Source organism: Dipodomys ordii, unplaced genomic scaffold, assembly GCF_000151885.1.
Source record: "Dipodomys ordii isolate 6190 unplaced genomic scaffold, Dord_2.0 Scaffold156, whole genome shotgun sequence".
Taxonomy (NCBI): Eukaryota; Metazoa; Chordata; class Mammalia; order Rodentia; family Heteromyidae; genus Dipodomys; species Dipodomys ordii.
Window position 1 is genome coordinate 1,344,736 of NW_012267372.1, and position 26,590 is coordinate 1,371,325.

General features: G+C 55.1%; 1 protein-coding gene across 2 annotated transcripts; it reads right to left on the bottom strand.

Moving 5' to 3' along the window:
- Window positions 1-273: 273 nt before the first annotated feature.
- On the bottom strand, window positions 274-22,167 carry Pvrl2 (poliovirus receptor-related 2 (herpesvirus entry mediator B)). 2 transcript variants are annotated; one of them, XM_013032563.1, is made up of 9 exons: window positions 21,888-22,167; window positions 12,181-12,543; window positions 9,993-10,292; window positions 9,196-9,313; window positions 8,702-8,850; window positions 3,191-3,344; window positions 1,952-2,015; window positions 1,666-1,752; window positions 274-1,124 (listed from the first exon to the last, which is right to left on the bottom strand). In XM_013032563.1, exons 1-9 carry the CDS (start codon window positions 21,988-21,990, stop codon window positions 852-854), a joined length of 1,611 nt encoding a protein of 536 aa, XP_012888017.1. In that variant the 5' UTR covers window positions 21,991-22,167; the 3' UTR covers window positions 274-851. The 2 variants fall into 2 exon arrangements, with proteins under 2 accessions (XP_012888017.1, XP_012888018.1); XM_013032564.1 differs by lacking the exons at window positions 274-1,124; window positions 1,666-1,752; window positions 1,952-2,015; window positions 3,191-3,344 and adding an exon at window positions 5,346-6,042.
- Window positions 22,168-26,590: the final 4,423 nt, after the last annotated feature.

Sequence of the window (26,590 nt, forward strand, 5' to 3'; positions counted from 1 at the left end):
TTTGCCAGCCATTCAAGTTGTGCATCCTTTTCCTTTTTTTTTCTCCCTTCCCCTCGTGTCTTACCCTTCTCCACAGCCCACAGAAAACACAGACCTGATAAGTATAAATTCATCTTTTGTAGGAAATACTAGTGTACAAAACGATATCGCCTCACCCAACCCAGGTGGCCCATGTTTGCCCTGCCAAAGAGGGATGTTTAGGTTTTATGCCACTGGGCCAAAGTAAAAGGCTTCAGTAGTCAAGAAATCAGCAAATGTTTCCCAAAGCTACAACTGCTCTTTACATGGGAATTGGGGTGCTAGGGGCTCAGGGAAGGATGAGGAGGGAGATGGGCACATTCCCTCAGGATGGGGAACTCCCTCCTCCATTGGGGAGCAAGGGTGAGGTGGGGGGGGGCAGGGGGAGCTCTGCTGCTTGGAGGGCTCAAGTCTGGATAGCAGGGAGCTCTAACTGCCCAGTGCTTGCCGACCCAGCGGCGATTACTGCCTGAGAAGGAATGAGAGGTCTTGGAGTTGTGGGTGGTGAGATGTGGGTGGCCGGGAAGTGAGTGGCATGGTGTAAGGTGTCCTAAGAAGTCTTAGGACTTCTTGGGGACAGAGGTGGTGCTCAGACACATCCTCGCTACCCCCTGCCACATGAGATAAAATCACCAGCTTTCCACTGTTGTGTGCAGCAGGTTTCTCAAGGGTCAGAGGTCACAGTGGACTGGCTAAGGTCGATGTCACCAGGGAGAATATACATGTGTTAAGTGACAGTGGCTTGGCTGGGAGTTCAGGGCCACTAGATCCCTGGCAGAAAGCTAAGAGATCAAAGGTGAGAGGTGAGAGGGCAAACCCACATATGCAGCCTACTACACATACATGGCTCGGGACACAATGAAACCTTTGCCCTGGTAGGAATCAGAGGGGCTGGGGTAGGTTAGGGCATCATAGATGGGGTTAATTTTGTCCAGGTAGTCTTCATCCTCATCGTCATCATCGTCATCTTCTAGATCTAAGGAAACCCCTTCTATAGTTGGTGGTGCTGGAGTGACCAGGATGGGGGGTGCCATGCTTGTGGCTCCTAGCAGCATGTGCCCTGATCGCTCTTCCAAGGTGGGCAGCTCATGATAGCGAGGCATTTCCTGGAGAGGACGGGAAGTCTAGGTCATCTGACTATTACAGAATCCCAATCTGCCATTCGACCCCAAATCCTGAACACCCTCTCTGCATGACAGACCTCATTTTACCTGTCACCTCTCCGCCTCTGAACAGGGACAAGTACAAGTACATGTCAATCTGTAACTCAAAACTTAGAATAATGGACCTCACTTAGTCAATCCTGGATCTCACCTATGACCTCTCAGTTATTTACCCATGAACCTTTGACCTCAAACTTGAATTCACCTACTTAACCTTGAGCCCTAAGTTGCATTTGAACTTAGATTTGGTTCTCAGCCTCCAAACCTGACCCCCCTGACCTCCAGGAGATGGGAAATGACTGTTGCGTTCCAGCTCTAAGGACAGCATGTGCCCTGCACCACCAGTCCACAGTGACAGAGTAACTGTAACCTCCTGTCCTTGGACTTTGCACCCCGCACCTCCCTCAAGGAATCCTCAACACTTCTCAATGTCATCCATAAACTCAGACCCAAAAGCCACCCTTGTCCTCCTATGACCAAATACCTGTTCAGGGCCTGAGCCGCCAGCATCAAAATAAGGGGTCTTGAGTGGGCTGTGTTCAGAGGCCCCCAGGGTGAAGAGCTGGGAGGGCTGTGGCAGGAGAGGAGGACCAGGTCAGGATGCCTCCACATCGCCTCCCCCCCCTCCCGTCCCACCCACCAGCCACACCCACCACAAGGGAACCACACCCAAGGCAGTCCCACTTAGCCAAACAGGCCCCTCCCACCCAGTGGGCCAAGCCCCACCTCCACACCGAAAGGTAGGTTCAGAGTTGGGCCACAGAACTCACCATCTCAGGCTCTTCTAGCTTGGCCTTGGGGGTCGGTGGCTTGTAGGACGGAGGAGCTTCCAGGCTGTGCGATTAGGAGGCACGTCAATTGGAGGCTCAGCCCTGAAAATGCCTCCTCTACAGGAAAATGTCTGCACAAATCCTCCACAAGGAGACTCTTCCTGTCCCTGATCTGGCCCTCTCCTACCCATCATCCCTCCTCCTGTGAATCCCACCTTTTCCTGGAAGCATCCCTGATTCCGCTCAGGGATCAGAAAAGAAACTGCTAGTCACATCCTCAGGGAACTTGCTGAGCCTTCATAGTTTATTTCATTTTTGTTTTGTTGGTCGTGGGACTTGAACTTAGCCTGGGTGCTATCCCTGAGATTTTTCATTCAAGGCCAGCGCGCTACCACTTTGAGCCACAGCGCCATTTGCATTTTTCTGGTGACTTGGAGATAAGAGTCTCATTTGGACTTCCCTGCCTGGGATGGCTTTCAACCATGATCTTCAGATTTCAGCCCTCTGAGTCAGCGAGGATGACAGGTGTGAACCACTGTTGCCCAGCTAAGCTTTACCTTATTTATTATCCCAGCCTGGTGGCTCACACCTGTCATCCTAGCTACTCAGAAGGCTGAGATCTGAGGATCATGGTTCAAAATCAGCTCAGGCAGCAAAGACCTTGAGACTCTCTCCAATCTCCTTTTCTTTTCTTTTTTTTTTTTTGGGGGGGGGTCTGCTCGTGGGGCCTGAAGTCTGGGCCTGGGCGCTGTCCCTCAGCTCTTCAGCTCAAGGCTAGCGCTCTACCACTTGAGCCACAGAGCCACTTCTGGCTTTTTTTTCTGCTTATGTGATGCTGAGGAATCGAACCCAGGGCCTCAGGCATGCAAGGCAAGCGCTCTACCACTGAGCCACCTTCCCAGCCCTTTTATTTTCATAGTGACTGAGATTTAATGTGGACCCATGGCCACTCAGAATAAAGACTACATTTCCCAGGCTCCTTTGCAGCAGGGGGGAACAGCCATGTAACCTGATTCTGGCCAATAGGAAATGAGAAGAGGTACCAGGTAACTGGGATGTTCTTTACAGGCTAGTCACATGTTCTCTATTCTAGTGATCACAAGTTCACAATACAAGGCCTTGATGGCAGAGTGGACCGCCATCTTTGATTGTGAAGGAGCCACAGGAATAGTTGTTCCCTTTCCCCTCTGCCCAGCACTGCCCCATCCTGCCAGCCCTTCCCCAGCACCCATCACTCACTCCTCCTCCTCCTCTGCCCCCTGTAGCCTCTGCTCCTTCCGTTGCTGCCTGCAGATGAGGATGCCGGTGACGGCCACCGCGGTCGCGATGATGGCCGCAATCATCCCTCCGATGATGCCTCCTGTGGCCCCTGCACCTGCCGTGTTGGGCGTCTCTGTAAGGAGAAAGACAAAGTAAGGGTCTCCAGCCCCAAGTCACCACCCCCTGCCTTGTGCCATCCAATCAGTCCTGGCTGAGCACCAGTAAGCACAGGTGTATGAATATTTTGGGGAGTGGCGGGAGGGGGATGATGGGTGATTGACAGTGGGGAGCCAAATATATTCAGCGTCAACCTCCCAAGAATAGACGTTCATTTGCCAACAGCAAATAAAGATCAAGAGTGGAGCTGGGTATGGTGGCACATGCTTGTAATCCCAACACTTGGGAGGCTGAGACAGGAGGTTCAGGTCAAGGCCTGCGTTGGCTACCTGTCTTAATGACTGAATGTATAGATCAGTAGTAGAGTGTTTAGGCAGGCACCAGTGGTTCACACCTATAATCCTAGCTTACTCAAAAGGCTGAGATCGGAGGATCGAGGTTCAAAGCTGGCCTGGAAAGTCATGAGAACTCTTACCTCTAATTATCCACCAAAAAGCCAGAAGTGGAATGTGGCTCAAGTAGTAGAGTGCCAGCCTTGAGCAAAAACAAAAAACAAAACAAAAACAAAAAAACAAAACACTTAGGCCCCGAGTTCAAGTTCTAGTACAGACTCACAAAAAAAAAAAAAAAAACACAACTCAGAGTGGGAGAAGTATAGGAGTGGACCCCCCAAAGATAAGAGGTGAAGGAGAAGCAAGAGCAAGCCAGAGAGTGTCACAGGCAATGGGATTAGCCAGTGCAAAGGTCCTGGGGCATCCTCATGGTGTTTTAAAGGAGTAGGAAGATCACATCAGGGCTGGGCCAGAATGAAGGGAAAGAAGATGACTATAAAGGAAGGAACCAGCCAGAAGGTCACCAAACAGGTGAAATGGAAGACACTCTACCAGGCAGCAGAACCCCTCATTTATGACAGGGTCCATCACAGAGGAACAGACGGGGTTGAGGGCCCGTGGCTTCTCTGTCACAACGTTTTGTTTCTTTTTCCCACTTCTGTCCTTCCGGATGGGAGTAGTCCCTACAATCATTACCTAGTCAATTGTCATTTGTCTCCTAGACTAGGGAGTCTTAAGATACTGACTGTGTACCCCGTGGCTGCCTGGGGACCAGGGACTACAAGCAGTAGAGACCCACGGGTGATAGCCACTCAGATGTCCCCAGGTGCAGATGTGGCTTCGGGTGGAGGCTGTGTGGCTTCCATGCTCCAGAGCTCCAGTGTGCGGGACAGCAGGGTCCCAGCGCCCAGGCCACGCCCCCAGCATCCTAAACACGCTCTTCCTGCAGGTAGCAAGGGCGGGCGCCCTGAGAAGGCAGGGCTAAGCTGTCCAGCCAGGCCATTGCTGGGTCCTGTGTGGCCAGCGGGGCCTCAGCCTTGTCTGGAGAAGGTTGACATTGAGTGAAGTCATCCTGGGGTCCTGGGGTCCAGGCTGATCCACACAGGGGGCGATGCCCGCTGCTTCTTCTCCCCAACTCTTTAGCCTTCTAGTTTTTTTTGGGGGGGGGATCCATTCCCAGGTCCCCGAGGATAGAGGGAGGCTGGGATGAGATTCTCCCAGCATCCTCAGTACCCACGCTTGGCCTTCCCCCTGACCCCCAAAAAAGAAACTTGATGCCCCAAGGAAGGGTAAGGGCAGCCTTTGCCTTCCCAAGATCTTCAGCAGTGGAGGGGGGCTAGGGGTTGGGGTCACGGTCCCCACCCCTCCACGGGCCCTCATGGCCCTGCCATTCCACTAGGAGGACCCCCGAGGTCCAGGGTCTCAGCCCAGGGAGCTCAGATCTCTGGCCAGGCTGGACCTGCACCTGTCCTCGGACACAGAAGCCCAAATGTCCCATTAGCTTTATGGAGAGGGGAGGGGTCATGGCCTAATGCCCTCCCCTCTCCCCCCAGCCCCAAGGAGCCCCATTCATCTTTCCCAAGCCCCAGGACTAACTAAGCTGTCCCTGCCCCACATGCTCTTCCCAAAAGAGGGGGGGCATGTATTACAAGACACCCCAGAGTTCACCCCCAAGGCATTTATTAACTCCTGAGTGGCAAGAGACCAAGGGGTGGGCTGAGGCCGAAACCGCGTCTCTGAGGGGTCCTCCTAGTGGGAGGAAGGAGGGGCGTACCACCATGCAGCTTCTGGGGTCTCCCATTCCCCCATGTGTCCCCAGAGCCCAAAGGAGTCTGGTGTGTGTTGCCACTGTCTCCTCTGTCCTCCACATCCAGTGGCCGGATGAACCAGTCCAACCAGTCTGGAGCCCATAGCCAGGGGGTCAGGGCGGGAGCGTGTCTGTCCGTCCATCCATCCGTGTGTCCTTGTATCACACATAGACCGCCCGGCGAGAGATGAGGGAGCCATCCAGGTGGGATTCCATGTCATCCTTGAGCACCACAGACGGAGGCAACATGAGGCCTTCCTCAGCCTTCTTCTCCTCCTCCTCCTCCTCCTCTTCCTCCTCCTCCCTGCCATCCGGCCTCCGGGGACTTGGGATGTCCGGTGTCCAGAAGACGGGGCCCCCATTTCCAAACACCTGAGTCTTAGGATCGTAGGATCCCCGGTAGCCGCCACCGCCACCGCCTCCTCCTCCTCCAACTCCAGGGCTCTTCCTCCTCTTCTTCCTCCTCAGCAAGACAAAAGCCAAGGCCCCCCCAAGAAGGAGAAGTACCAGCAACGTTCCCCCCACGGCCCCCCACACCAGCGGACCCACGTCACGGGAGGAGGCCTGGGGAGTGTCTGAGAAAAGAGAGAAACAGAGATAGATGAAAGTCAAGAGGCTGCATCTGGGGGGAGGGTTGGGGGACTCAGGACACAGGGGTTAGTGACAGGAATTAGCGGGGTGACTGGCTGGGAAAAGAAGAGGGGGAGAAACGAGAGAAGGCATGCATGATCTCTCACTTCAGGGAGACCTTTGTACAGGTATGGAGCGGGGGTGGGGGGGAGGGACAGGTATCCCCAAGATACAATTTTCTTTAAAAAGTAAACCTAACTGGGTGCCGGTGGCTCACGCCTGTCATCCTAGCTACTCAGGAGGCTGAGATCTGAGGATTGCAGTTCAAAGCCAGCACAGGCAGGAAAATCCATTGAGACTCTTACCTCCAATGAATCACCAGAAAACCCAAAGTGGCGCTGTGGCTCAAGTGGTAGAGTGCTAGCCTTGAGCTGAAGAGCTGAGGGACAGCGCCCAGGCCCAGAGTTCAAGCCCCACAACCAACAAAAACAATAATAAAATAAAATAAAAATAAACCTGCCCGGGTATGGTGGTACATGGCTGTAATCGTAACTACTCAGAAGACAGAGGTAGGAGAATCCTAAGTTTGTGGAGAGGCTTGGTAATTGGAGACCTTGTTCCCAAAATGAAATGTAACAGGCTCTGAGTTCAAGTCCCCCACGCCCCCCCCCAAATGAAATTAACACCAAAGGGCTGGTGGGTGTGTGGGAGGTGCTAGGTTCCATTCCCAGCACTGCAAAAGAAAATAGAAGGCCGGGTGCAGGTAGTTCATGCCTGTGATCCTAGGCCCAGATGGGAGGATCAGGGTTTGAAGCTGTGGTTCAAGTGGTAGAGCACTAACCTTGAATGGCAAAAAGCCCAGGCCCTTAGTTCAGGCCCCAGTACACAGTTAGACAGGCAGACAAGACAGGAAGCACAGGCAGAAATTGGTTCCCTCCCCCACTTCCAGTAAAGTATGTAAAATAGCTTAGTATTTGCATAAAATCTGCATATACACTCCCATAACCTTGAATCGCCAGGGGATTGCTTATAACACCAAATACAGAGGGAGGCAGCCGAGGTAGCTGGTACACCAAACTGTCTGGGGAAAATGTGGGGGTACACACTGAAGAAAGAGGCTGGGGAACAGGACAGGGAGGAGAGCTGTTAAATCTCCCAAAGTTTTCTTTGTTGTTGTTTTGTTTTGCCAGTCCTGGGGCTTGAACTCAGGGTCTGGGCACTGTCCCTGAGCTTCTTTTGTTCAAAGCTAGCACTCTTTAACACTTGAGCCACAGCCCCACTTTCGGCTTTTTCTGTGTATGTGGTACTGAGGAATCGAACCCAGGGCTTCAAAATGCTAGGCAAGCACTCTACCACTAAGCCACATTCCCAGCCCTTCCAAAGTTTTCTTCTGTATCATTCATTTTCTTTTTTTACATTCGTGGGGCTTGAATTTGGGAGCCTGGGTGCTGTCCCTCAGCTATCGAGGCGAGAGATCTACCACTTGAACCACAGCACCACTTTCTGTTTTCTGGTGGTTAACTGGAGATAAGAGTCTCACCGACTTTTCTGGCCCCGGCTGGCTTTGAACCTCAATCCTCAGATCTCAGCCTCCTGAGTAGCTAGGATTACAGGTGTGAGCCACCAGCACCTGGCTTCATCTTCTTTTCTTTTTTTCAGTCATGGGCTAGAACTCAGGGCTGGGCATTGTCCCTGAGCCGTTTTGCTCAAGGCTAGCACTCTACCACTCTGAGCCACAGCACCATTTCAGGATTTCTAGTGGTTCATTGGAGGTAAGAGTCTCACAGACTTCTGCCAGGCCTGGCTTTGAATAGCAAATCCCCTGAACCCAGCTTCCTGAACAACTAGGATTATAGGCATAAGCCCCCAGCCGCTTTTTCTTTTTCTTATTTTACCTTTCGCTTTATCACTCAAGACAGGTGCTCTACCACTTGAACCACAGGTACACTTCTGGCTTTTTGCTAGTTAATTGGAGATAAACAAGAATCTCACAGGCTTTCGTTCCCTGGCTAGTTTCCCACCTCAATCTATAAGATCTCAGCCTTCTGAGTAGCTGGGATTACAGGCGTGACCATCACCAATGGGCTAATCCTGCCCAGGATGGGGATGGCACAGAGGCCTCCCTGTGCAAGACAGGCTCTCTACCAGAAAGCCACACCCCAGTCCTCCGTTTCTTCCTGGCTGTGCATCTTGGGCTGAGCTATTCTTTTTTTTAGGGGGGAAGGGGTTAGTTCTCGATCTTGAACTCAGGACCTGGGCGCTGTCCCTGAGCTTTTCTGCTCAAGGTGAGCGCTCCACCACTTTGAGCCACTTCCGGTTTTCTGGTGGTTCACTGGAGTCAAGTCTCATGGACTTTCCTTCCCTGGGACTTGGCTTGAACTGCAAGTGCCCAGCTCTGATCTGTTTCTAAGTTGGGGCTCTGGGAACTCAGGATGTTTTGGCTCTTGGATGCTTGGTGTGAACTTTGGGGTGCACGTTGCCCCAGCTGCAGCCTGGCTGGCATTCCTGGTTCCCTCGTTACCCCACGTCCAAGCGAGGCGGGTCTGAGCCCCTCCCTTCCCAGATGGCACTGACCACAGCGTAGCCCTGAACCCCAAAGTCAGAGACATCAAAGAGCGCCCTGGGGCCTTTGTGTTCCCATGCAGCGAGCCCCATGTTGCTTACCTCGGAGCACGATGACCTGCTCGGCACGCCCGGTGCCCACGGCGTTGGTGACGGTGCAGATGAAGGTGGTGTTGACCTCTCGGTCCACCGAGTGCACGAGCAGCCGGGGGCCCTGGACCACCGCTGAAGTGGGGAACATGCCCGAGACCCTGGGGGAGCCAGTGAGGGCCAGGATAGAGCCTCAGGGCTTACCCCTCCTCACCCAAGAAGGCCCTAAAGGCCAGCCCTCCTCCCTCAGACCCAGGGGTCCAGACCCTGCCTCCTCCCTCAGACCCTGGGGTCCAGGACCCGGCCCTCCTCCCTCAGATTAAGGGTGCATACTCAGCAGTCTCCCTTAGACCCAGGAGTCCACGCCTCAACCTCTTCCCTCAGGTTTAGAGGTGCCGACCCAGCCTCCTCCCTCAGACTAGCAGTCCAGGCCCCACTCTTCCTCCTTTGGCCCCGGGGATCCAGGCCCGGCCTCCTCCCTCAGCCCCAGTGCAGCCTGGACTCACGTGCTCCAGTCGTAGCCCGTGGGCTCGGGGTTGCTGCGTGCGCTGCAGGTCAGGGAGGCCTCCGTGCGGCCCAGGTACCAGTTGTCATCGTACCCGGAGATGGAGACCTCGGGGGGATCTGGGGAGACGGGGGGGGGGCCTGGCTCAGGGACAGGGACAACGCCAGGGGGGACAGGGCAGCAGAGGGCGGGCGGGGGTGTCACTGCTGATGCAGGGCGGCCTCGGGGAAGGAGGGAGGAGCAGCAGTGCCCGGCAGGGGAGGTAGCCCCAGGCCTGGGCTGGGAACTCGGGCGTTTGGGGGACAGGGTGACCTGGAGCAGCGCTGGCCCAGGAGAATTCGCCAGGATCTGGGTGAGGGAGCTGGGAGGCGCCCCTGGGAACTGAGGCTGCGGGGCCTGACCCAAGCGGTAGAGCACTAACGTGCAGTGCAAAAGACGAAGGGACAGCCGGGCGCTGGTGGCTCACGCCTGTAATCCCAGCTGCACAGGAGGCTGAGATCTGAGGATTGCGGTTCAAAGCCAGCCCGCGCAGGAGAGACCACGAGACTCCTATCTCCAATAAACCACCAGAAAACCGGAAGTGGCGCTGTGGCTCAAGTGGTAGAGCGCTCGCCTTGAGCTGAAGAGCTGAGGGACAGCGCCCAGGCCCAGAGGTCAAGCTCCAGGACCGGCATGCACGCACACATGCACACGTTAGAGCCCTAGGTGGATGATGGCCCTGGCAGATGGGACCCCAGTGTCTAACAGGCGGCAGTTACCAGGGACTGGGGGAGATGGAGGGCGGCGCCCCACACTCACAGCGCACAGCCAGCGTGACGGGCAGCAGCACCGGCTTGTCAAAGCTCTCGTGCTCCACTCTGCACGTGATCTTCGCGCCATCCGTCCGCCCCGAGGGCACCAGGGTATAGCGGCTGGTGACGGTGACCGTGCCCGTGTAGGGGCCTGGTGCCTGGCTGTCTCTGGCCTCCCCACCCTCCAGGGTGGAGATCCAGCTGATCTGGGCAGGGGGGCGGCCGCCCGTGGCCACGCACCTGGCCACGGGCATGGGCTCCAGGCTGAGGGTGACCTCCTGGGCTTCGGCGTGATTCTCAGGCTGAGCTGGGAAAGGGGGGAAAAGGGGGTCCGTCATTCCTGCCTAAGCATCCCATGGGCCCCACTGTAGGACTGCAGGAATCCCCAAGTCTTTTTTTGTTGTTGTTGTTGGTCATGGGACTTGAGCTACCGGGTGTACGCTGTTGTCTGTTGTGCTGTTTGGAAACGTCAGATGGGAGCCAGGAGCCTGTGGCTCACGCCTGTCATCCTCGCTACTCAGGAGGCCGAGATCTGAGGATCTCGGTTCAAAGCCACCCCAGGCAGAAAAGTCCATGAAACTCTTATCTCTAGTAAACCACCAGAAAACCAGAAGTAGCACTGTGGCTCAAGTGGTAGTAGAGTGCTTGCCTTGAGCTGAAGAGCTCAGGGACAGGGCCCAGGCTCAGAGATCAAGCCCAATGACCAAAAAAAAAGAAAGAAAAAGAAATGTCAGATGGGGGACACAGCACTGCCCTCCTGTAATCCCAGTCTCTCGGGAGGCGGGGGTAGATGGATCACTAACTCAAGGCCAATCAGTAGAAAGCAGAACCCTAAGAAACAAGATAGAAAACTACGAGTGCTGCAGGCACTTCAAGTGGTAGAAGGAACGTAGCAGAGCGGGGTGGCCCTGGGGTGAACCCTCAGAACTACTGAACAAACAAACAGAGCCGGACAGAAAGTCCGGCTTTCATGTAGCTACAATCAATCTGTGCACGTTCCCAGATTGAGATAAAAGGAATGGAGGTAAGGAGGGTACCAGGGACTCCCGCCAGTAATCCCAGCTACACAGGAGGCTGAGATCTGAGGATCTTGGTTTGAAGCCAGCTTGGGAAGGAAAGTCCATGAGACTCTGATTTCCAAGGAACCAGCAAAAATCCAGAAGTGGAGCTGTGGCTCAAGTAGTAGAGCATTAACCTTTTGTTGTTGTTGTTGTTTTGGCCAGTCCTGGGCACTGTCCCTGAATTTTTCTTCTCAAGGCTGGCACTCTACCACTTGAGCCACAGAACCACTTCTGGCCTTTTCTGTTTATTTGGTACTCAGGAATGGAACTCAGAGCTTCATGCATGCTAGGCAAGTACTCTACCACTAAGCCACATTCCCAGCCCCCAGTGCATTAGCTTTGAGTAAAAGAGCTCAGGGACAGTGTCCAGATCCTGAGTTTAAGCCCCAGGACTGGCATAAAAACAAACAAGCCAAAAGAGTCTTACCTGTAATCCTAGCTACTCCAGAAGACTCTGATCTCCAGTGAACCAGCCAAAAGCCAGAAGTATGGGCTGGGAAGGTGGCTCAGTGGTAGAGCGCTTGTCTTGCATGCATGAGGCCCTGGGTTCCATTCCTCAGCACACATAAACAGAAAAAGCTGGAAGTGGCGCTGTGACTCAAGTGGTAGAGTGCTAGCCTTGAGCTGAAGAGCTGAGGGACAGGACCCAGGCCCAGAGTTCAGGCTCCATGACCAACAACAACAACAAAGAATCTCATAGAAGCTGGGTGCTGGAGGCTCACGCCTTCAATCCTAGCTACTCAGGATGCTGAGATCTGAGGATCCCAGTTCAAAGCTAGCCTCGGTAGGCAAGTTTGTGAGATTCTTATCTCCAGTGAACTTTCTTCCTGAGCTTCTCTGTGGTCAAGGTGAAGCGCTCTACTACTTGAGCCACGGTGTCACTTCCAGCTTTTCCTGAGGAGTTCATTGGAGATCAGAGTCTCACAGACTTCCCTGCCTGGGTTGGCTTCAAACCGCGATCCTCAGCTCTCAGCCTCCTGAGTAGCACAGTAGCTGCTTCGATGATTATTTCCCAAACGCTGCAAACCCACACAGCCCACAACTATTTCCCAAGCCCCTTGCAGTCAAGACAAGCAATGTGGGGGAGGGGGGCACCTTGGAGCACCCCGATCCCACCCTCCCCAGCCTGCTCACCTATGACCCGGAGCCAGGTGACGCCCCGGCGGGTGCCGTTGGGGAAGGTGGCAAACTCGCAGGTGTAATTGCCCTCGTCCTCCACCTTCAGCTCCTGGATGACCAGCGTGGCGTCGCGCAGGTCTGACTGCGCATCGTCTCCCGCCCTGACAAAGGACAGGCGGTCCTTGGTGGACTGGGGGTTGGGGAAGTGGACGCCGTAGGAGGGGTGGAAGGCGGCCACCGCGGAGTTGAGGAGCTGCCAGGTGACCTGTGTGATGCGGACGCCGGGGCTGTGTGACAGCAGGTGGCAGGGCAGCTCCACCGCGCCGCCCAGGAGACCCCGCACCTCGGGCAGGACCTGGACCTGCACATCTTGGGCTCCTGGGGGAGACAGAGGAGAGGGGGTCAGCTGGGGAAGGGATCCGGGGGCCTCCAGGGCCATCCTCCTACCCAATGGACCTGACCTAGAGAACTAGGAAGGAACACACCCGGGCTCGGTGTTAAAGATGGGGTCTCTCGCCAGGTGCCAGTGGCTTACGCCTATCATCCTAGCTACTCAGGAGGTTGAGATCTGAGGATGGCAGTTCAAAGCCAGCCTGGGCAGGAAAAATCTGTGAGACTCTTTATGTCCAATAAACCACCAGAAAACCAGAAGTGGTGCTGTGGCTCAAGTGGTAAAGCGCTAGCCTTGCATGCCTGAGGCCCTGGGTTCGATTCCTCAGCACCACATAAGCAAAAAGAAAAAAGCTGGAAGTGGCGCTGTGGCTCAAGTGGTAGAGCGCTAGCCTTGAGCTGAAGAGAGCTGAGGGACAGCGCCCAAGCCCAGAGTTCAAACCCCACAATCGACCAAAAACAAAAAGATGAGGGGTCTCTCCGTAAGTAGAGTAGGTTCTCAATCTTCCCTGTCTCAGCCTCCTGATGGCTGGGATTACAGTTATGCGTTACTATACTTGTCCCCATTTTCAAGTTCAAGCACGGGGACTTCAACTCAGGACCTTGCTGCTCTTGCTCAGCATTTTCCATTAAAGGCTGTTTAACCACCTGCTCCATGCCTCCACTTAAGGGTTTTTGCTGGTTACCTGGACATGAGTCAGTCTCATCTTGTAGTCTATGAATATTCTTGTGCTTGTTATAATGAGCTTTTTTGCTCAAAGCTGGGGCAGTACCATTTGAGTCACAGCTCTACCTCTGGCTTGTTTTTGGAGTGATTAATGTGTTGTTTTAACCACTCAGGGCCTCAGACATGCTAGATTGGTGCTGTAAGCACTTGAGCCTCATCCCAGTCACTTTGTTGTTTTTTGTTTTTGTCAGTCATGGGGCTTGAACTCAGGGCCTGGGCGCTGTCTCTGAGCTTTTTCATTTTAGGCTAGTGCTCTAGCATTTTGAGCCATACTTCCACTCTTGGTTTTCCAGTGTTAACTGGAGATAAGAGTCTCACAGACTTGGGGCTGGAAGGTGGCTCAGGGGTAGAGCACTTGCCTTGCATGCATGAGGCCCTGGGTTCAATTCCTCAACACCACATAAGCAGGAAAAAAAAAGCCGGAAGTGGCGCTGTGGCTCAAATGGTAGAGTGCTAGACTTGAGCTGAAGAGCTGAGGGACAACGCCCAGGCCCAGAGTTCAGGCCCATGACCAGACCCCACCCCCCAAAAAAGTCTCACAGACTTTCCTTCCCCAGGCTAACAGCCTCCTGAGTAGTTAGGATAGTAGATGTGAGCCACAGCACCTGACCCAGTTGTGTTTTTGTTTGTTTTGTTGGTTGTGGGGCTTGAACTCTGGGCCTGAGAACTACCAGTCAGCTCTTCAGCTCCAGGCTAGTGCTCTACTACTTGAGCCACAGCTCCACTTCTGGTTTTCTAGTGGTTTATTGGAGATAAGAGTCCCACAGACTTTCCTGCCTGGCAGGCTTTAGACCATGATCCTCAGATCTCAGCCTCCTAAGTAGCTAGGATGACAGGCGGGAGCCACCCATGTGCGGGTTTTTTTTTTTTTTGGTGGTGTGTGTGTGTGTGTGTATGTGGGTTTTTTTGGAATGGAACCCAGGGCCTCAGGCATGCAAGGCAAGCGCTCTACCACTGAGCCACATTCCCAGCCCATGGGTTGGCTTTTTTTTAAAGTTTGTTTTGCAAACAAGAGTTGCCTGATTTTGCCCAGACACCAATTCTCCTACCTCTGCTTCCTGAGGAACTGGGATTATAGATGAGTACCATCATTTCCCAACAAGTGTTTGAGAGAGGGTCTTAAGACTTTTTGCTTGGCCTGGCCTCATTGAGACATGATCCCACTGTGTCACTGAGACATGATCCCACTGTCTACCCAATACCTGGGATTCTAGGCATGAGCCACCATGCCTGGCCTGGATATGAATTTGTTGTTATTGTTGTTGTTCGTGGGGCTTGAGCTCTGGGCCTGGGCACTGTCCCTGAACTCTTTATCTCAAAGCGAGTGCTCTACCCCTTGAGCCTTTCAGCACCATTCTGGGTTTCTGGTGGTTAACTGGAAATAAGAGTCTCATGGACTTTCCTGCCTGGGGTGGCTTTGAACCGTGATCCTCAGATCTCAGCCTCCTGAGTAGCTAGGATGACAGGTGTGAGCGCCTGGCGCCTGGCTTGTATATGAATTTTTTTTTTGGGGGTCCGGTCTTGGGGCCTGAACTCTGGGCCTGGGCGCTGTCCCTCAGCTCTTCAGCTCAAGGCTAGCGCTCTACCACTTGAGCCACAGTGCCACTTCCGGCTTTTTTCTTTTTGCTTATATGGTGCTGAGGAATCGAACCCAGGGCCTCATGCATGCAAGGCAAGTGCTCTACCACTGAGCCACCTTCCCAGCCCCTTGTATATGAATTTTTGTTTGAACCTAATTTGTTCATTTCTCAGCCTACCATCTGTCTTCTTGTTTTTGGGGTGTGTGTGTGTGTGTGTGTGCGCGCGCACGCGCGCGCGTGTGTGTGTGTGTGTGTGTGTGTGCTTGTTCACAGTGCTAGGGGTCAGAGGACCTTGGGCATGCTGGGTAAGAACTATAACAGCCGGGCGCTGGTGGCTCATGCCTGTAACCCTAGCTACTCAGGAGGCTGAGATCTGAGGATCGCGGTTCAAAGCCAGCCCGGGCAGGAGAGACGGTGAGACTCCTATCTCCAATAAACTACCAGAAAAACCGGAAGTGGCGCTGTAGCTCACGTGGTAGAGCGCTCGCCTTGAGCTGAAGAGCTGAGGGACAGCGCCCAGGCCCAGAGTTCAAGCCCCATGACCGACCAACCAAAAAAAAAAAAAAAAAAGAACTATACCAAAGGCATACCCTAGCCTGGCTTTCTCCCTGTACAGAATATGCGTGTCTGAATCCTCCCCCTATCTGAGCTGGTGACTTAACATCTCTGTGCCTCAGTTTCTCAGCTGCAAATGACAATAATGATTAGTGCTTGTTTCTCTGGTGTGTGTTACTTAAAGCCTGGAGAGCATGTAGGCCACCGGAAACTCAAGATAAGAGCTAGTTACAAAAAACACCTTCTCCTGGCACTTCAACCCAGGGTAGCGTGGGGACAAGGGTTCTTAGCCCATCTTAAGGGACAGGGCACACCCCAGCCACACACAGAATCTGGCTGGAGCTGCAGCTTGGGGACTGGGGTGGGAGGAGGGGTAAAGGAGAGGGGATGCCAGCCCAGCACCCCAGAGGAAAGGCCATCCTGTTGAGCAAGACAAGCAGGCCCCACAGGCCAAATACTCCAGGCTTTGGCTCTTCTGAGGAAGACTTAAAAGACAGACATGTGACCAGGCACCAGTGCTCACTCACACCTGTAATCCTAGGGACTGAGGAGGCTGAGATCTGAGGATCACAGTTCAAAGCCAGCCTAGGCAGGAATATCCATGAAATTATTATCTCCGATTAACTACCCAAAAAAGCTAGATGCAAAACTGCAACTCAAGTGGTACCGCACTAGCCTAGAGCAAAAAAGCTCAGGGAGCCACACACTGGTGGCTTATGCCTGTCATCCTAGCTACTCAGAAGGTTGAGATCTGAGGATGGCAGTTCAAAGCCAACCTGGGCAGGAAACTTTGTGAGACTCATCTCCAATGAACCACCAGAAAACCAGAAGTGGCGCTGTGGCTCAAGTGGCAGGGTGTTAGCCTTGAGCTGAGCTGAGGGACAGTGCCCAGGTCCAGAGTTCAAGCCCCACGACCGACAAAAAAAAAAAAAGCTCAGGGACAGGACCCAGGCCATGGGTTCAAGCCCCAGGACTGGTGTACCTGTGGGTGTGCGTGGGCACACGCACACACACACAGATTTATGCACGTACACACACACACACACACACACACACACACACACGGAGGGAGAGACCATTTGTTCCTATGGGATTATAGAATGGAAGAAGTGAGCCGGTGCCAATGGCTCACACTTGTAATCCTAGCTACCCAGGAGGCTGAGATCTGAGGACTGAGGACTGAGGCCAGCTTTGGCGCATAGTTTGTGAGACTTTTATTTCCAATTAACTGGCAGAAATGCAGCAAATAGAGGTGTGGCTGGAATGGTAGAGCGCTCAAGCCCTGAGTTCAAGCCCTAATGCAGGCAAGCAGAAACACACACACACACACACACACGCATGCACGCCATCTATGAGACCCAAGGTGGTCCACCTGCCAGCCCAGATCAATCCACCATCACCACCCCTGCATTCCCAGGGAGCCACCTTCCACCTGGTGGATTCTAGGCTCACACACAGCCAGAGGTAAACTACATTGTTGGGTTTTTCTCCTGCCCCAGGGCCTTTGCTTGGGCTGTTCACTCTTTTCCTCACCTCCCCTAGGGCCTTTTGGCTACATTCCTTGACCACTGGGTCCATAAGGACACTCTGGCTTTCTTTTCACTAATTAAGCTCAGAGTCACTAGGAGTGGGGCAGATCCTGTCTGTCTTCCCCACCTGACAGGAGCCCCAAGGGGCAAGAGATCTTTGTTCCTTCCACTGCAGGCTGTCTCCTCAGACAGAGCTCCACAGGCTCCCTACCCATCCACCTGCTGAATGAATGAATGAGATCAACTGGAGAGTCAAAAGCTCACTAGATCGCACCGGCCGAGGCTGCATTTAGTGTTTTTCTCTGCCAGCCCTGGGCGGCTATGGCCCTATAACCTCAGGGAGGAACAGGGTGAAGCTGGTGCTCTAGAAAGCTTCCTGATAAGCCAGGGGCTGGGGGGGTCTAGTGGCTCACCCCTGTAATCCCAGCCAACTCAGGTTGGCTCAGATCTGAGGATCACAGTTCAAAGTCAGCCCAGGTAGGAACATCTGTAAGGCTTCCATGAACCACCAAAAAGCCCAAAATGGAGCTGTGGCTCAAGTCGTAGAGCACTAGCCTTGAGCAAAAGAAGCTTAGGGACAGTGCCAAGCCCTGAGTTCAAATCCTAGGACTGGAAGAGAGAGGGGGGGAGAGGGAAAGGGAGAGGGAGGGGGGAGAGAATGAGAGAGAGGGGAAGAAAAGAAAGCAAAGCAAAGCAATCTGAAGACAGAGTTGGGGCTCTGGATTGGAACTTTCTGGAATGGGAGTGTGGGACTGGGACCAGGGAAGTGGGGAGAGAGAGAGGGGGGCGGGCAGGTTATGGCGGAAGGTGATGTGGCTGAGGGCGTGATCACCTGCAGGTCAGGTGGAGGCCGGGAAAGAACAGAAGATGGACCCTGTTGTCCAGCACAGGGTGGCCAGGCGGTGGCCGTGGCCGTGACCTTGGCGGGGATGCAGTGTGTGCCTGCCCAGGCTGCCAGTGATGGCTTTATGGAGAGATCAGCCAGGTCCCCAAACACACTTCCTCTGTCCCTGTGGACTGACCGTCAGACTTCCTGTAGGGCCTAGGGTCCGCAGAGGCCCAGGGAAGACATCAGTGAACGGAGTCTGGGACTGCAGGAGGGACGACCAGGACAGACAGGAGGCTTGGGGAGAGCAAAGGGGCCCTGGGGGAGGAGGCTGAGGCCAGGCGACCTGGGTCTGGGAGCCTCTGTGGACTATAAAAACCTGGTGACCCCATTCTCTGAGCAGGGCGGGGCAGGACTGGAGGTCTCGTGGAAGTGGTTGGAGCTCAGGCCCCAGCTGCCGCCTCAACCACAGGGTTAATTAATTAATTACATTAATCACGGGGCCCACCCCCACAGTGGAAACCCAGAGCAGGTCTGGGGGGCAGGGCTGTCTGGCCTGGAGTCTCCAAGGCCTTAAGGAGCCCCCCTCCCCCACACCCCCCTGCAGCGGCCTCAGGCCGGGCTCTCCCCCCTGGGCTCTCCCCACTACATCCGGTCTCAGGAAATTCACACCTTAGTGTCCTCTCTCAAACATCCTTTCTAGAAACATCTCCCTGATTTGGGTTCCAAGTCGGGTCATTCCTGGGGGAGGGGGGGGTTAGGGCTCCTCCCTCCCCTCTCTCTCCCCTCCCCTTATTTATTTGCTTATTATTCATTTTCATGCCAGTCCCAGGGCTCAAACTCAGTCCCTCACGCTCTTCACTCTTTCTGCTCAAAGCTGGAGCGCTACCACTTGAGCCGCGGCTCCGCTTCCTGCTTTTTGGTGGTTCATTGGAGAGAAGAGGCTCGTGGACTTTCTTGCCCCTGGCTGGCCTCGAACTGTGATCCTCAGATCTCAGCCTCCTGAGTGGCTAGGATGATAGGCTTGCCCCCCCCCCCAGTCACCAGGTTCAATCCACCCATTTAAAGCATCCAGTTTAGCATCTTCCAGTTCATTCGGAGTTGTGCATCTGTCCTCACAGTTTTAGAACATTCTTGGTAGCCACGGAGATGCCCACATTCCTGACTCTTCTCTCTCTCAGCCATAGCCCTAGCCCTTTTATTTTCCTCTTTGTCTTTGAGACAAGGTCTCACTAACTTTGCCTGGGCTGGCTTTGAACTCTAGATCCTCCGGCCTGAGCCTCCTAAGTGAGCCGGGATTACAGGTGGATGCTACTATGACCGGCTTTCCGAGTCCTTGCCTTCTTTTTAACTATACATCTGAGTTTCCAGGGTGTGGGGTCTCCCAGGGCCTTCAATCTTCTCTGTGGGAAGATTCCAGAGGCAGGGTGGGGAGAGGGGGCTCTGATCACCCCAAGATGTCTGGTAATGAGACTCTGTGTGTCTCTGCAGCTCCCTGCCTCCTGGCGCTCCAGTCTCTCCTTATATCTGCAACACTTTCTCCACGCAGCCATCTCGGGTCCCCTGTCCTCCTCCCCCCTCTCTGCTCCATTTCTCAACAGTGCTGGGACATTAAAAATGTAACAAGAGTCCCAGGCAGAGGCGGGGGAGCTGGGGCTCCTGTGAAACTCCCTGTCCCTCCCCATGGCACCCACAGCCTGCTGGGGCCCTGAACCCTGGGTCACATCACCCACACTCTCCCTAAGCTTTGGGGTCTTTGGGGCTCCCCCATTTTTCACCCCCAAGCCTCTCAGCTCCTCTCCTTTGGCTGTCCTGGCCTTTACTCTGGTAATCTCCCCCCCCCACACGCTCTGTCCCTTTCTGGTCTTTCTACCCATCCCCAGGGGACAGTCTCCCCCCCATGTCTCTTTTCTGCCCCCCCACCCCATCCTTGGGTCTGATTCTGACATTCCCCTCCCCCTCCCTGGCTTCGAGCCCCATTCCTGTATTTCTATCCTGTCTGTGGACCCCTCCCTCTCTCCCCGTCTCCCTGAACCCCTGCCCCCCCACAACCCACCCCCACACACATCCTCCTCTGCTCAGTCCCCCTTCCCTAACAGGAAGAGACAGCCAGGCCTGGAGTCCCCTCTCCTCCCCTCCCCCACTGCCGCCTGGCTGACAGGGAGGAGCAGAGCACAGAAAAAGCCAGAGAGGAAGATGGGGAAGGGGGGGACTCTCTCTGCGGGCTCAGGCAGAGGTCCAGGTGGTGCACCCCCATTCCCAGAGAAGGGCACATGTGGGGGGGCAGGCAGAGAGAGACAGAGGAAGACAGAGAGGAGACATAGAGAGACAGAAAGACACAGCCAGACAGAGGGAGCAGAGGCAGAAGGTGGAAGGTTAGGAAAGTGAAAGCCCCTTCTCATCTTTCTGAAGACATCAAGGAACATCCTCCAGGGACAGGATTTAAAGGTCCCCTTGTTCCCACAGGGAAGGGACTGTCCTCAGTTTTACAGAAGGAAATAAGTGTCACAAGCACCTGCTCAGCCAACAGCCCAGAAGTGCTGACTGGGCGCTCTCTGTGCTGGCTTTGGAGGCCGTGGGGCCCTGGCAAAAGCGGCTGGTTCTCTTTAAGCGGCTGTCTCCTCATCTGCACAAATCAAGACTTGCTTCCTTGGGGGGGGGGGGGAGGCGGAAGAGAATCTGGAACCTTCCACGAACACCTACCCCGAGTAAAAGCTTCCCTCTATTCCAAGACTCTTAGCCCAGGGATGGCGGGGTTTTGATCCCCAACCCCCCCTGCCCCCCGCCCCCCCCCCCCCCGCTTTTCCCTCCCCAGCTACCATAGGAGGGAGAGGCCCAGAGGTAGAAGAAGCAGTTCACAAGTCAGAAACCCCGACATCAGAGGGTAAATGTCCACTGGCCAGTGGAGGGACAGCAGCCCCCCCCACTCCACGATCCCCCGGAGCCCCCCTTTTCCGTCCCAGCCATTGGGCGACACCAGGATTCCAGAGTTTCGAGCTGGGAGCGCGCTGGGCCAGGCCACCTGCGGGGGGCGGGGCCGCGCGCTACACCTGTTTCCTCCCCGCCCCGCCCCCGCCCTGGCCGGGGCAGGAGCCCTCCCCCCGGGTGGGGGGGGTGGAGAGGGGACGCCGGGATTAGCCAGGCAGGGTTCCAAACCCGTCCCCCCCCTCCACACCCCCCGAAGAGGCTGGGAGGACAAAGGCGGGACCCGAGGAAAGATAAGGCTCCCGAAACCGACCTGGAGAGAGGAGTCCGCAGCCCGGCGCGGCCACCCCGCCCCTCCCCGCCCTCCCCTCCCGGGCTGGGCGAAAGCGATACCCGGAAAACTTCCCCTGGGAAGTCTCCCCGGAGAGGGGGGCTCCCCGATAGGCACAACCGATCGCCAGCCCCCCCCCACTTCCAGCTTCCAGACAGAGCACTAGGGTGTGGGGGGCGGTCCTGGCTTCCATCAGTAGGCCGGAGGACGGGGTCGCCATGGCCACCTGAGGATCTGAGTCTCAGATCTTCACGGCCCACCGTCCAATCGGAGCCTCCTGACCCCGTTTCCACCTTTAGGACCCCAGGATCAGACAGAGCACCCTGCTCACAATTAAACCGACACCCCACAAATGTGAACCCCCCCAATTCTACCCAGACCACCCCCAGAGGCTGGGGTAGGAGTTGGCCTCAGGCCCTTCTTTCCCACCCCCAGGGCCCCCAAAGTCCGAGCTTCCCGCCCCTTCTCCAGGGGAACCCCAGTGAATGGCCCCCCCAAATCTTGCCGGGGCCTCAGATGTCCCAAGCCCTTCAAGACGGAAAAATTAAGGGGGGGTGGGGGATCACATTCCCCACATTCCTGAGGGGGGGCGGCGGAGACGGAAAGCCAGCTTCCCGGTCGGCGCAGGGTGGGGAGGGGGGTGCGCGGCCTCCGACGGACCTCGGATTTAACCCCTTCGGCGCGGGGATCGGAGGAAGCCGTGGTAGGATGGGCAGGTGGGGTTAGGAGGGGGGGGTCGGGGGCTCGGATGGAAAAGGAGTAGGGCTGGCCTGGAAGTGGGCGCGAGGGGCGTGGGGGGAAAGATGCCCAGGCTTCCGCCCCCTCGGAAGGGAAAGGAAGGGCATCCGCGGCCTCGCACCTGTTTCCCGGAGCAGCAGCAGCAGCAGCAGCAGCAGGAACGACCTCAACAGCAGCGTCGGCGACGACAGTCTGGACGGCGGGAGGACTGCGGCCCGGGCCATGGAGGGCCCGGGAGGGGTCTGGGCCCGGGCGGGGGCCTGCGGGCCACTATGCGTGCACCGATCGGCTGGGAGGGCCAGCAGGTGTCTGCAGAATCCGGCTCCAGCCCGGTTCCCGCCCCGCACGGCGCTCCCAGCTCGGTTCTCCGGGCTCCAGCTTCGCGCGCCCGGCTCTCAGGATCCGCGCCCCCAGCCCCGGGGTTAGTTGTGGCGATCCGTACTCGCTGACGTCACAGGACACGCCCCCTCTCCCGGTGACTCTCCCAGCGGAGCCGATCCTGGGCTCTGGCCACGCCCCTTTTTGATGGTATGGTCACGCCCCTTGGAATTTCACACCCCGCCCATTCAGGAATCAACTCGATGCTAAGCCCCGCCCACTGGCGTTACGGCCACGCCCCCTGCTCTGAGTCCTCTCTGCCCTCTCGATTGGCCCGGGCACTCAGGTTCTGACCACGCCCCATCGGAACTTCCGGTCACCGCCCTCTTGAAACCACGCCCCCACACCACGCCCCCTGCCCTCCGGTGTCTTGTCCCCTGCGTCCCGGGGAACCCTCAGCCTCATTTGGGGCCCATTACACCCGCGGGAGTCACGTGGGCTCCCGTGGGCCCTCCTTCTCTCCGGGGCGCCCCCCCCGGTGTTTCCCGCCCCCCGGGTCCCGGCTTGTGTCAGGGGCAGCTTTCGGGGTATCCCAATCTCTAATGATCTCTGGATTCGCGTGTCGCCTGAAAGATCTCCATCGTTCCTTTCTAGATTTGCCTCTCTGGGCATCTCGGCCTTTCTGACTCTGGTCTCCGGGTTCTGGTCTCGGGGTGTGGGGAGATCTTTCAGGACTGATGCCTCCGTGTCGCCGTGTTCCTGATCTTTCTTTGTCTCGCCGAGTTTCCATGTCGCGCGTCCCTGGAGTCTCCTTCCATCCCCGGGACTCGGCATGTCACTGACCCTGCCTGGGGCTGTGCTGTCTGTCTCTGATCCTGTCCTCTGTAAGTCAGTTTCTCCCCGCCAGCACACCGTGTTTCTGCCCCTGCCTCTTTCCTCGTGTCCCCCCTCCTCGGGTCCCCCCACCCAACCTCCCACATTCAGGGAGGAGGACCCCGCTGGGCCGCCAGGGGGCAGCACAGACCGGCCCGCGCGCCGCCAAGCACCGCCCAGGCCGGGATGGGCGGGGCCACGAATCGGAGGGTGTGGCCAGTATTCGGGCACGCCCACCAGACGGCCGGTCCCGCCCCGCGTCCTTGTCCCGCTTCCCCTGCCCCCTCCACCGGCCTTTGTGTCTCCCCGGCCGCCTCCCTCCTCCCCACCCCCACCCACCTCTTCACATTCCTGGGGCTGGGAGAGCTGGGGAGGCCGCACAGCCTGCCGGGACAGAGGAGGACAGGGGAGGCGGGATGCAGAAGACTGGGGGGGGAATGAGGGGGGAGCTCTCCCAGGCTAGGACCCTCCCTCCCTCCCCACCTACCATCCATCCACCAGGTTTTCCTCCCTGTGGACTGAAGGCTCTAACTGACCCGCATTCAAATCTTTAGGGGGTTGCTGGGATTCGAACTCAGGGACCTGAACTTGCTAAGCAGGTGCCTCCTCCCTGAGCCATGCTTCCAGGTCCCACCCACCTCCCCCTTTTTATTTTATTTTTTATTTAGTCCGTTGTGGGGATTGAACTCAGGGCCTGGGCACTGTCCCTGAGCCTCTTTGTACTCAAGGCTAGTGCTCTACCACTTGAGCCACAGCACCACTTCCAGTTTTTGAGTAGTTAATTGGAGATAAGAGTCTCACAGGGACTTTTCTGTACTGGCTGGCTTCAAACCATGATCCTCAGATCTCAGCCTCCTGAGTAACTAGAATTAGAGGTGTGAGTCACTGGCACCCAACATGATTTATTTATTTATTTTTGGCCAGTCCTGTGGCTTGAATCTGGGCCTGGGCGCTGTCCCTCAGCTCTTCAGCTCAAGGCGAGAGCTCTACCACTTGGGCTACAGAGCCACTTCCGGTTTTCTAGTGGTTTATTGGAGATCGGAGTCTCACAATCTTTCCTGCCCAGGCTGGCTTTGAACCGAGATCCTCAGATTTCAGCCTCCTGAGTAGCTAGGATTACAGCGCCCGGCTTCATGATTTTTTTTTTTTTTGAGACAGGGACTCATTATGAAGCTTAGGTTCTAGTTTGCCATCATACTGCTTCAGCCTTGGGAGGTCTGGAACTGCAGGTGCGCACTACTGTAGGTCACCTATAATGATGCTGTTTTTAAAAAACGTGTCTAGTACTTCTTATTATGTCCAATTATCACAATTAATTTCCCCAGGACATTGTAGGATAAAGAAAATGAAGGTACAAAAAGCAGATTGGTAATTTTTATTTTGCATGCCAGTACTGGGACTTGAACCCAGGCCCTGGGTGCTGCCCCTTAGTGTTTTTAGCTCAGGGTTGGTGCTCTGAAACCCATTAATTAATTGGAGATAAGAGTCACACAGATTTCCCTGCCCAGTAGGTCTATGAACCTAGATACTCAGATCTCACCTGAGTAGTTAGGGTTACAGGTGTGAGCCACTGGCATCAGACTGGATGAAGAAACTTATGCAAGTCTCAGGTCTGCCTGCCAGGGTCAGGAGGTCTGGGTTTTCGTGAGTCTTGTTTGGTAAAACCCTGCACCCTACATCCTGGATTTCTCCCATGAGTAAAAGAACCAACAGTCAAGTATGGTGGTGCATGCCTGTAATCCCTGTCTCAGAAAAAAAAAAAAAAGAACCTGGGAATCTTCTTCCAGAAAGGCCTCCTATCTTCCTCCAGCAACTGAGTGGGCCCTGTTGTCTCCTGGCTGGTCTGGACAGTGGATTGAGACCAGGAAGGAAGCCCAGGTGTGGAAATCGATTTCCCTTCCCCTCTCCCATCACACTTGGGGGGATACTTAGGGCTGAGCACTGCCACTTGATGACAAATGACTGGGTAGGTCCTGTGCCTAGAGAGTCAACTTCCTGCTTCAAGGAGTTTCAGAGGTGGCACTTCACTCAAGAGCAGAGCCATCAAAGGTTTCCTGAGAGACCCTCAGAGTGGACACACTCCTAAGGATTTCACCTGCCCAGCAACCTGCAGCAGCAGCAGCCCCACCCTCGCCTCCCCAGGCCTGGCCAATCAGAGCATTTGATCTCACCAGCCACTGGCTTTGGTTCAGAGATTGGGATCTGAGCTCCAGGATCAAGCTATACCTGGAGGTCCTTAGCTCTTGGATTGAATAATTTTTCAATTTTCACTTACATCAGTGTTATTTAGTGTGTGTGCGTGCGCACCTATGTGCCAGTCCTGGGGCTTGAATTCAGGGCTTAGGCGCTGTCCTTGATCTTGTTTTGCTCAAGGCTTGAACTATAGTTCCACTTCAGGGCTTAGGGTTTTTTTTTGTCAGTCATGGGGCTTGAACTCTGGGCCTGGGCATTGTCCCTCAGCTCTTCAGCTCAAGGCAAACGAGCCACAGCGCCACTTCCAATTTTCTGCATGGTTTATTGGAGATAAGAGTCAGACTTTCCTGCCCAGGCTGGCTTTGAACTATGATCCTCAGATCTCAGCCTCCTGAATAGCTAGGATTACAAGTGTGAGCCACCACTGCCCAGCTCACTTCAGAGTTTTTGCTAGTTAATTGGAGAAAAGTATCTCATGGACTAGCTTCAAACCATGATCCTCAAAGCTCAGCCTCCAGAATAGCTAGGATTACAGGTGTGAGACACCAGCTCCCAGATTAGGCTTGCTTTGGGGATGGGGTCTCAATAACTTGGTCTTTTCTGCTGGGGCTAGCCTGGAACTGTTCAGATCCTGGCCTCTTTAGTGGCTTGGATTACAGGCATATGCCACTGAACCCGATTTTCTCTTCCTTTTTTTTTTTTGTCAGTTATGGGACTTGAACTCAGGGCCCAGACGTTGTCCTGGAGCTCTTTTTGCTCAAGGCTGCCACTCAGGAGCCACAGTTCCACTTCTGGTTTTGGGGTGGTTAATTGGAGATAAGAGTCTCGCAGATTTTCCTGCCTGGGCTGGCTTTGAACCACGATCCTCAGATCTCAGCCTCCTAAGTAGCTAGGATGACAGGCGTGAGCCACCAGCGCCTGGCTCCCCATTTGTTTTCAATGGAATCAATAAACCAGGAGACTTGAGTTTCTTAATTTGGCAGGGAGGTCTGAGGGCGCCCTGCTGGGCTGCCTACCCCGAGGCTCTTCCGGTTCACAGGAGAAGCCTCCAGAGGCCAGAGCAGGAAGAGACAAGGCTGAGGCAGAGGTGAAGTCTCCTGGCTGAGGTCACATCATCATTGTCTGAGCCACATCCCCAGAGTCCTAGGATTGTATGTTTGAGATGTCTTCAGTTACTTAAATTGAATCTTCTGCCCCAGTCTTTGGAGAAGCTGGGATTACAGACACACACCATCAGTCTCAGCTTTTATTTATTTACGTTTTTTGGCTGGTACCAGAGTTTGAACGTAAGTCCTCAGGCTTGCTTGGCTGGCACTCTACTACTTAAGCCATGGTTTTTGTTCTTTTTTTTGCTGATTTTTTTTTGGGGGGGGGGTTGGGTCGTTGAGCCTGAACTCTGGGCCTGGGCGCTGTCCCTCAGCTCTTCAGCTCAAGGCTAGC

Excerpts from the sequence above, each read along its gene's own strand:
- Pvrl2 (XM_013032563.1), bottom strand. The coding sequence starts at position 21,990 with ATGGCCCGGGCCGCAGTCCTCCCGCCGTCCAGACTGTCGTCGCCGACG. Across the intron at positions 10,293-12,180 it reads CACCTGGCTCCGGGTCATAG|CTCAGCCTGAGAATCACGCC; the intron begins GTGAGCAGGCTG and ends CCCCTTTCCCAG. Across the intron at positions 1,753-1,951 it reads AGCTAGAAGAGCCTGAGATG|CCCTCCCAGCTCTTCACCCT; the intron begins GTGAGTTCTGTG and ends CTCCTGCCACAG.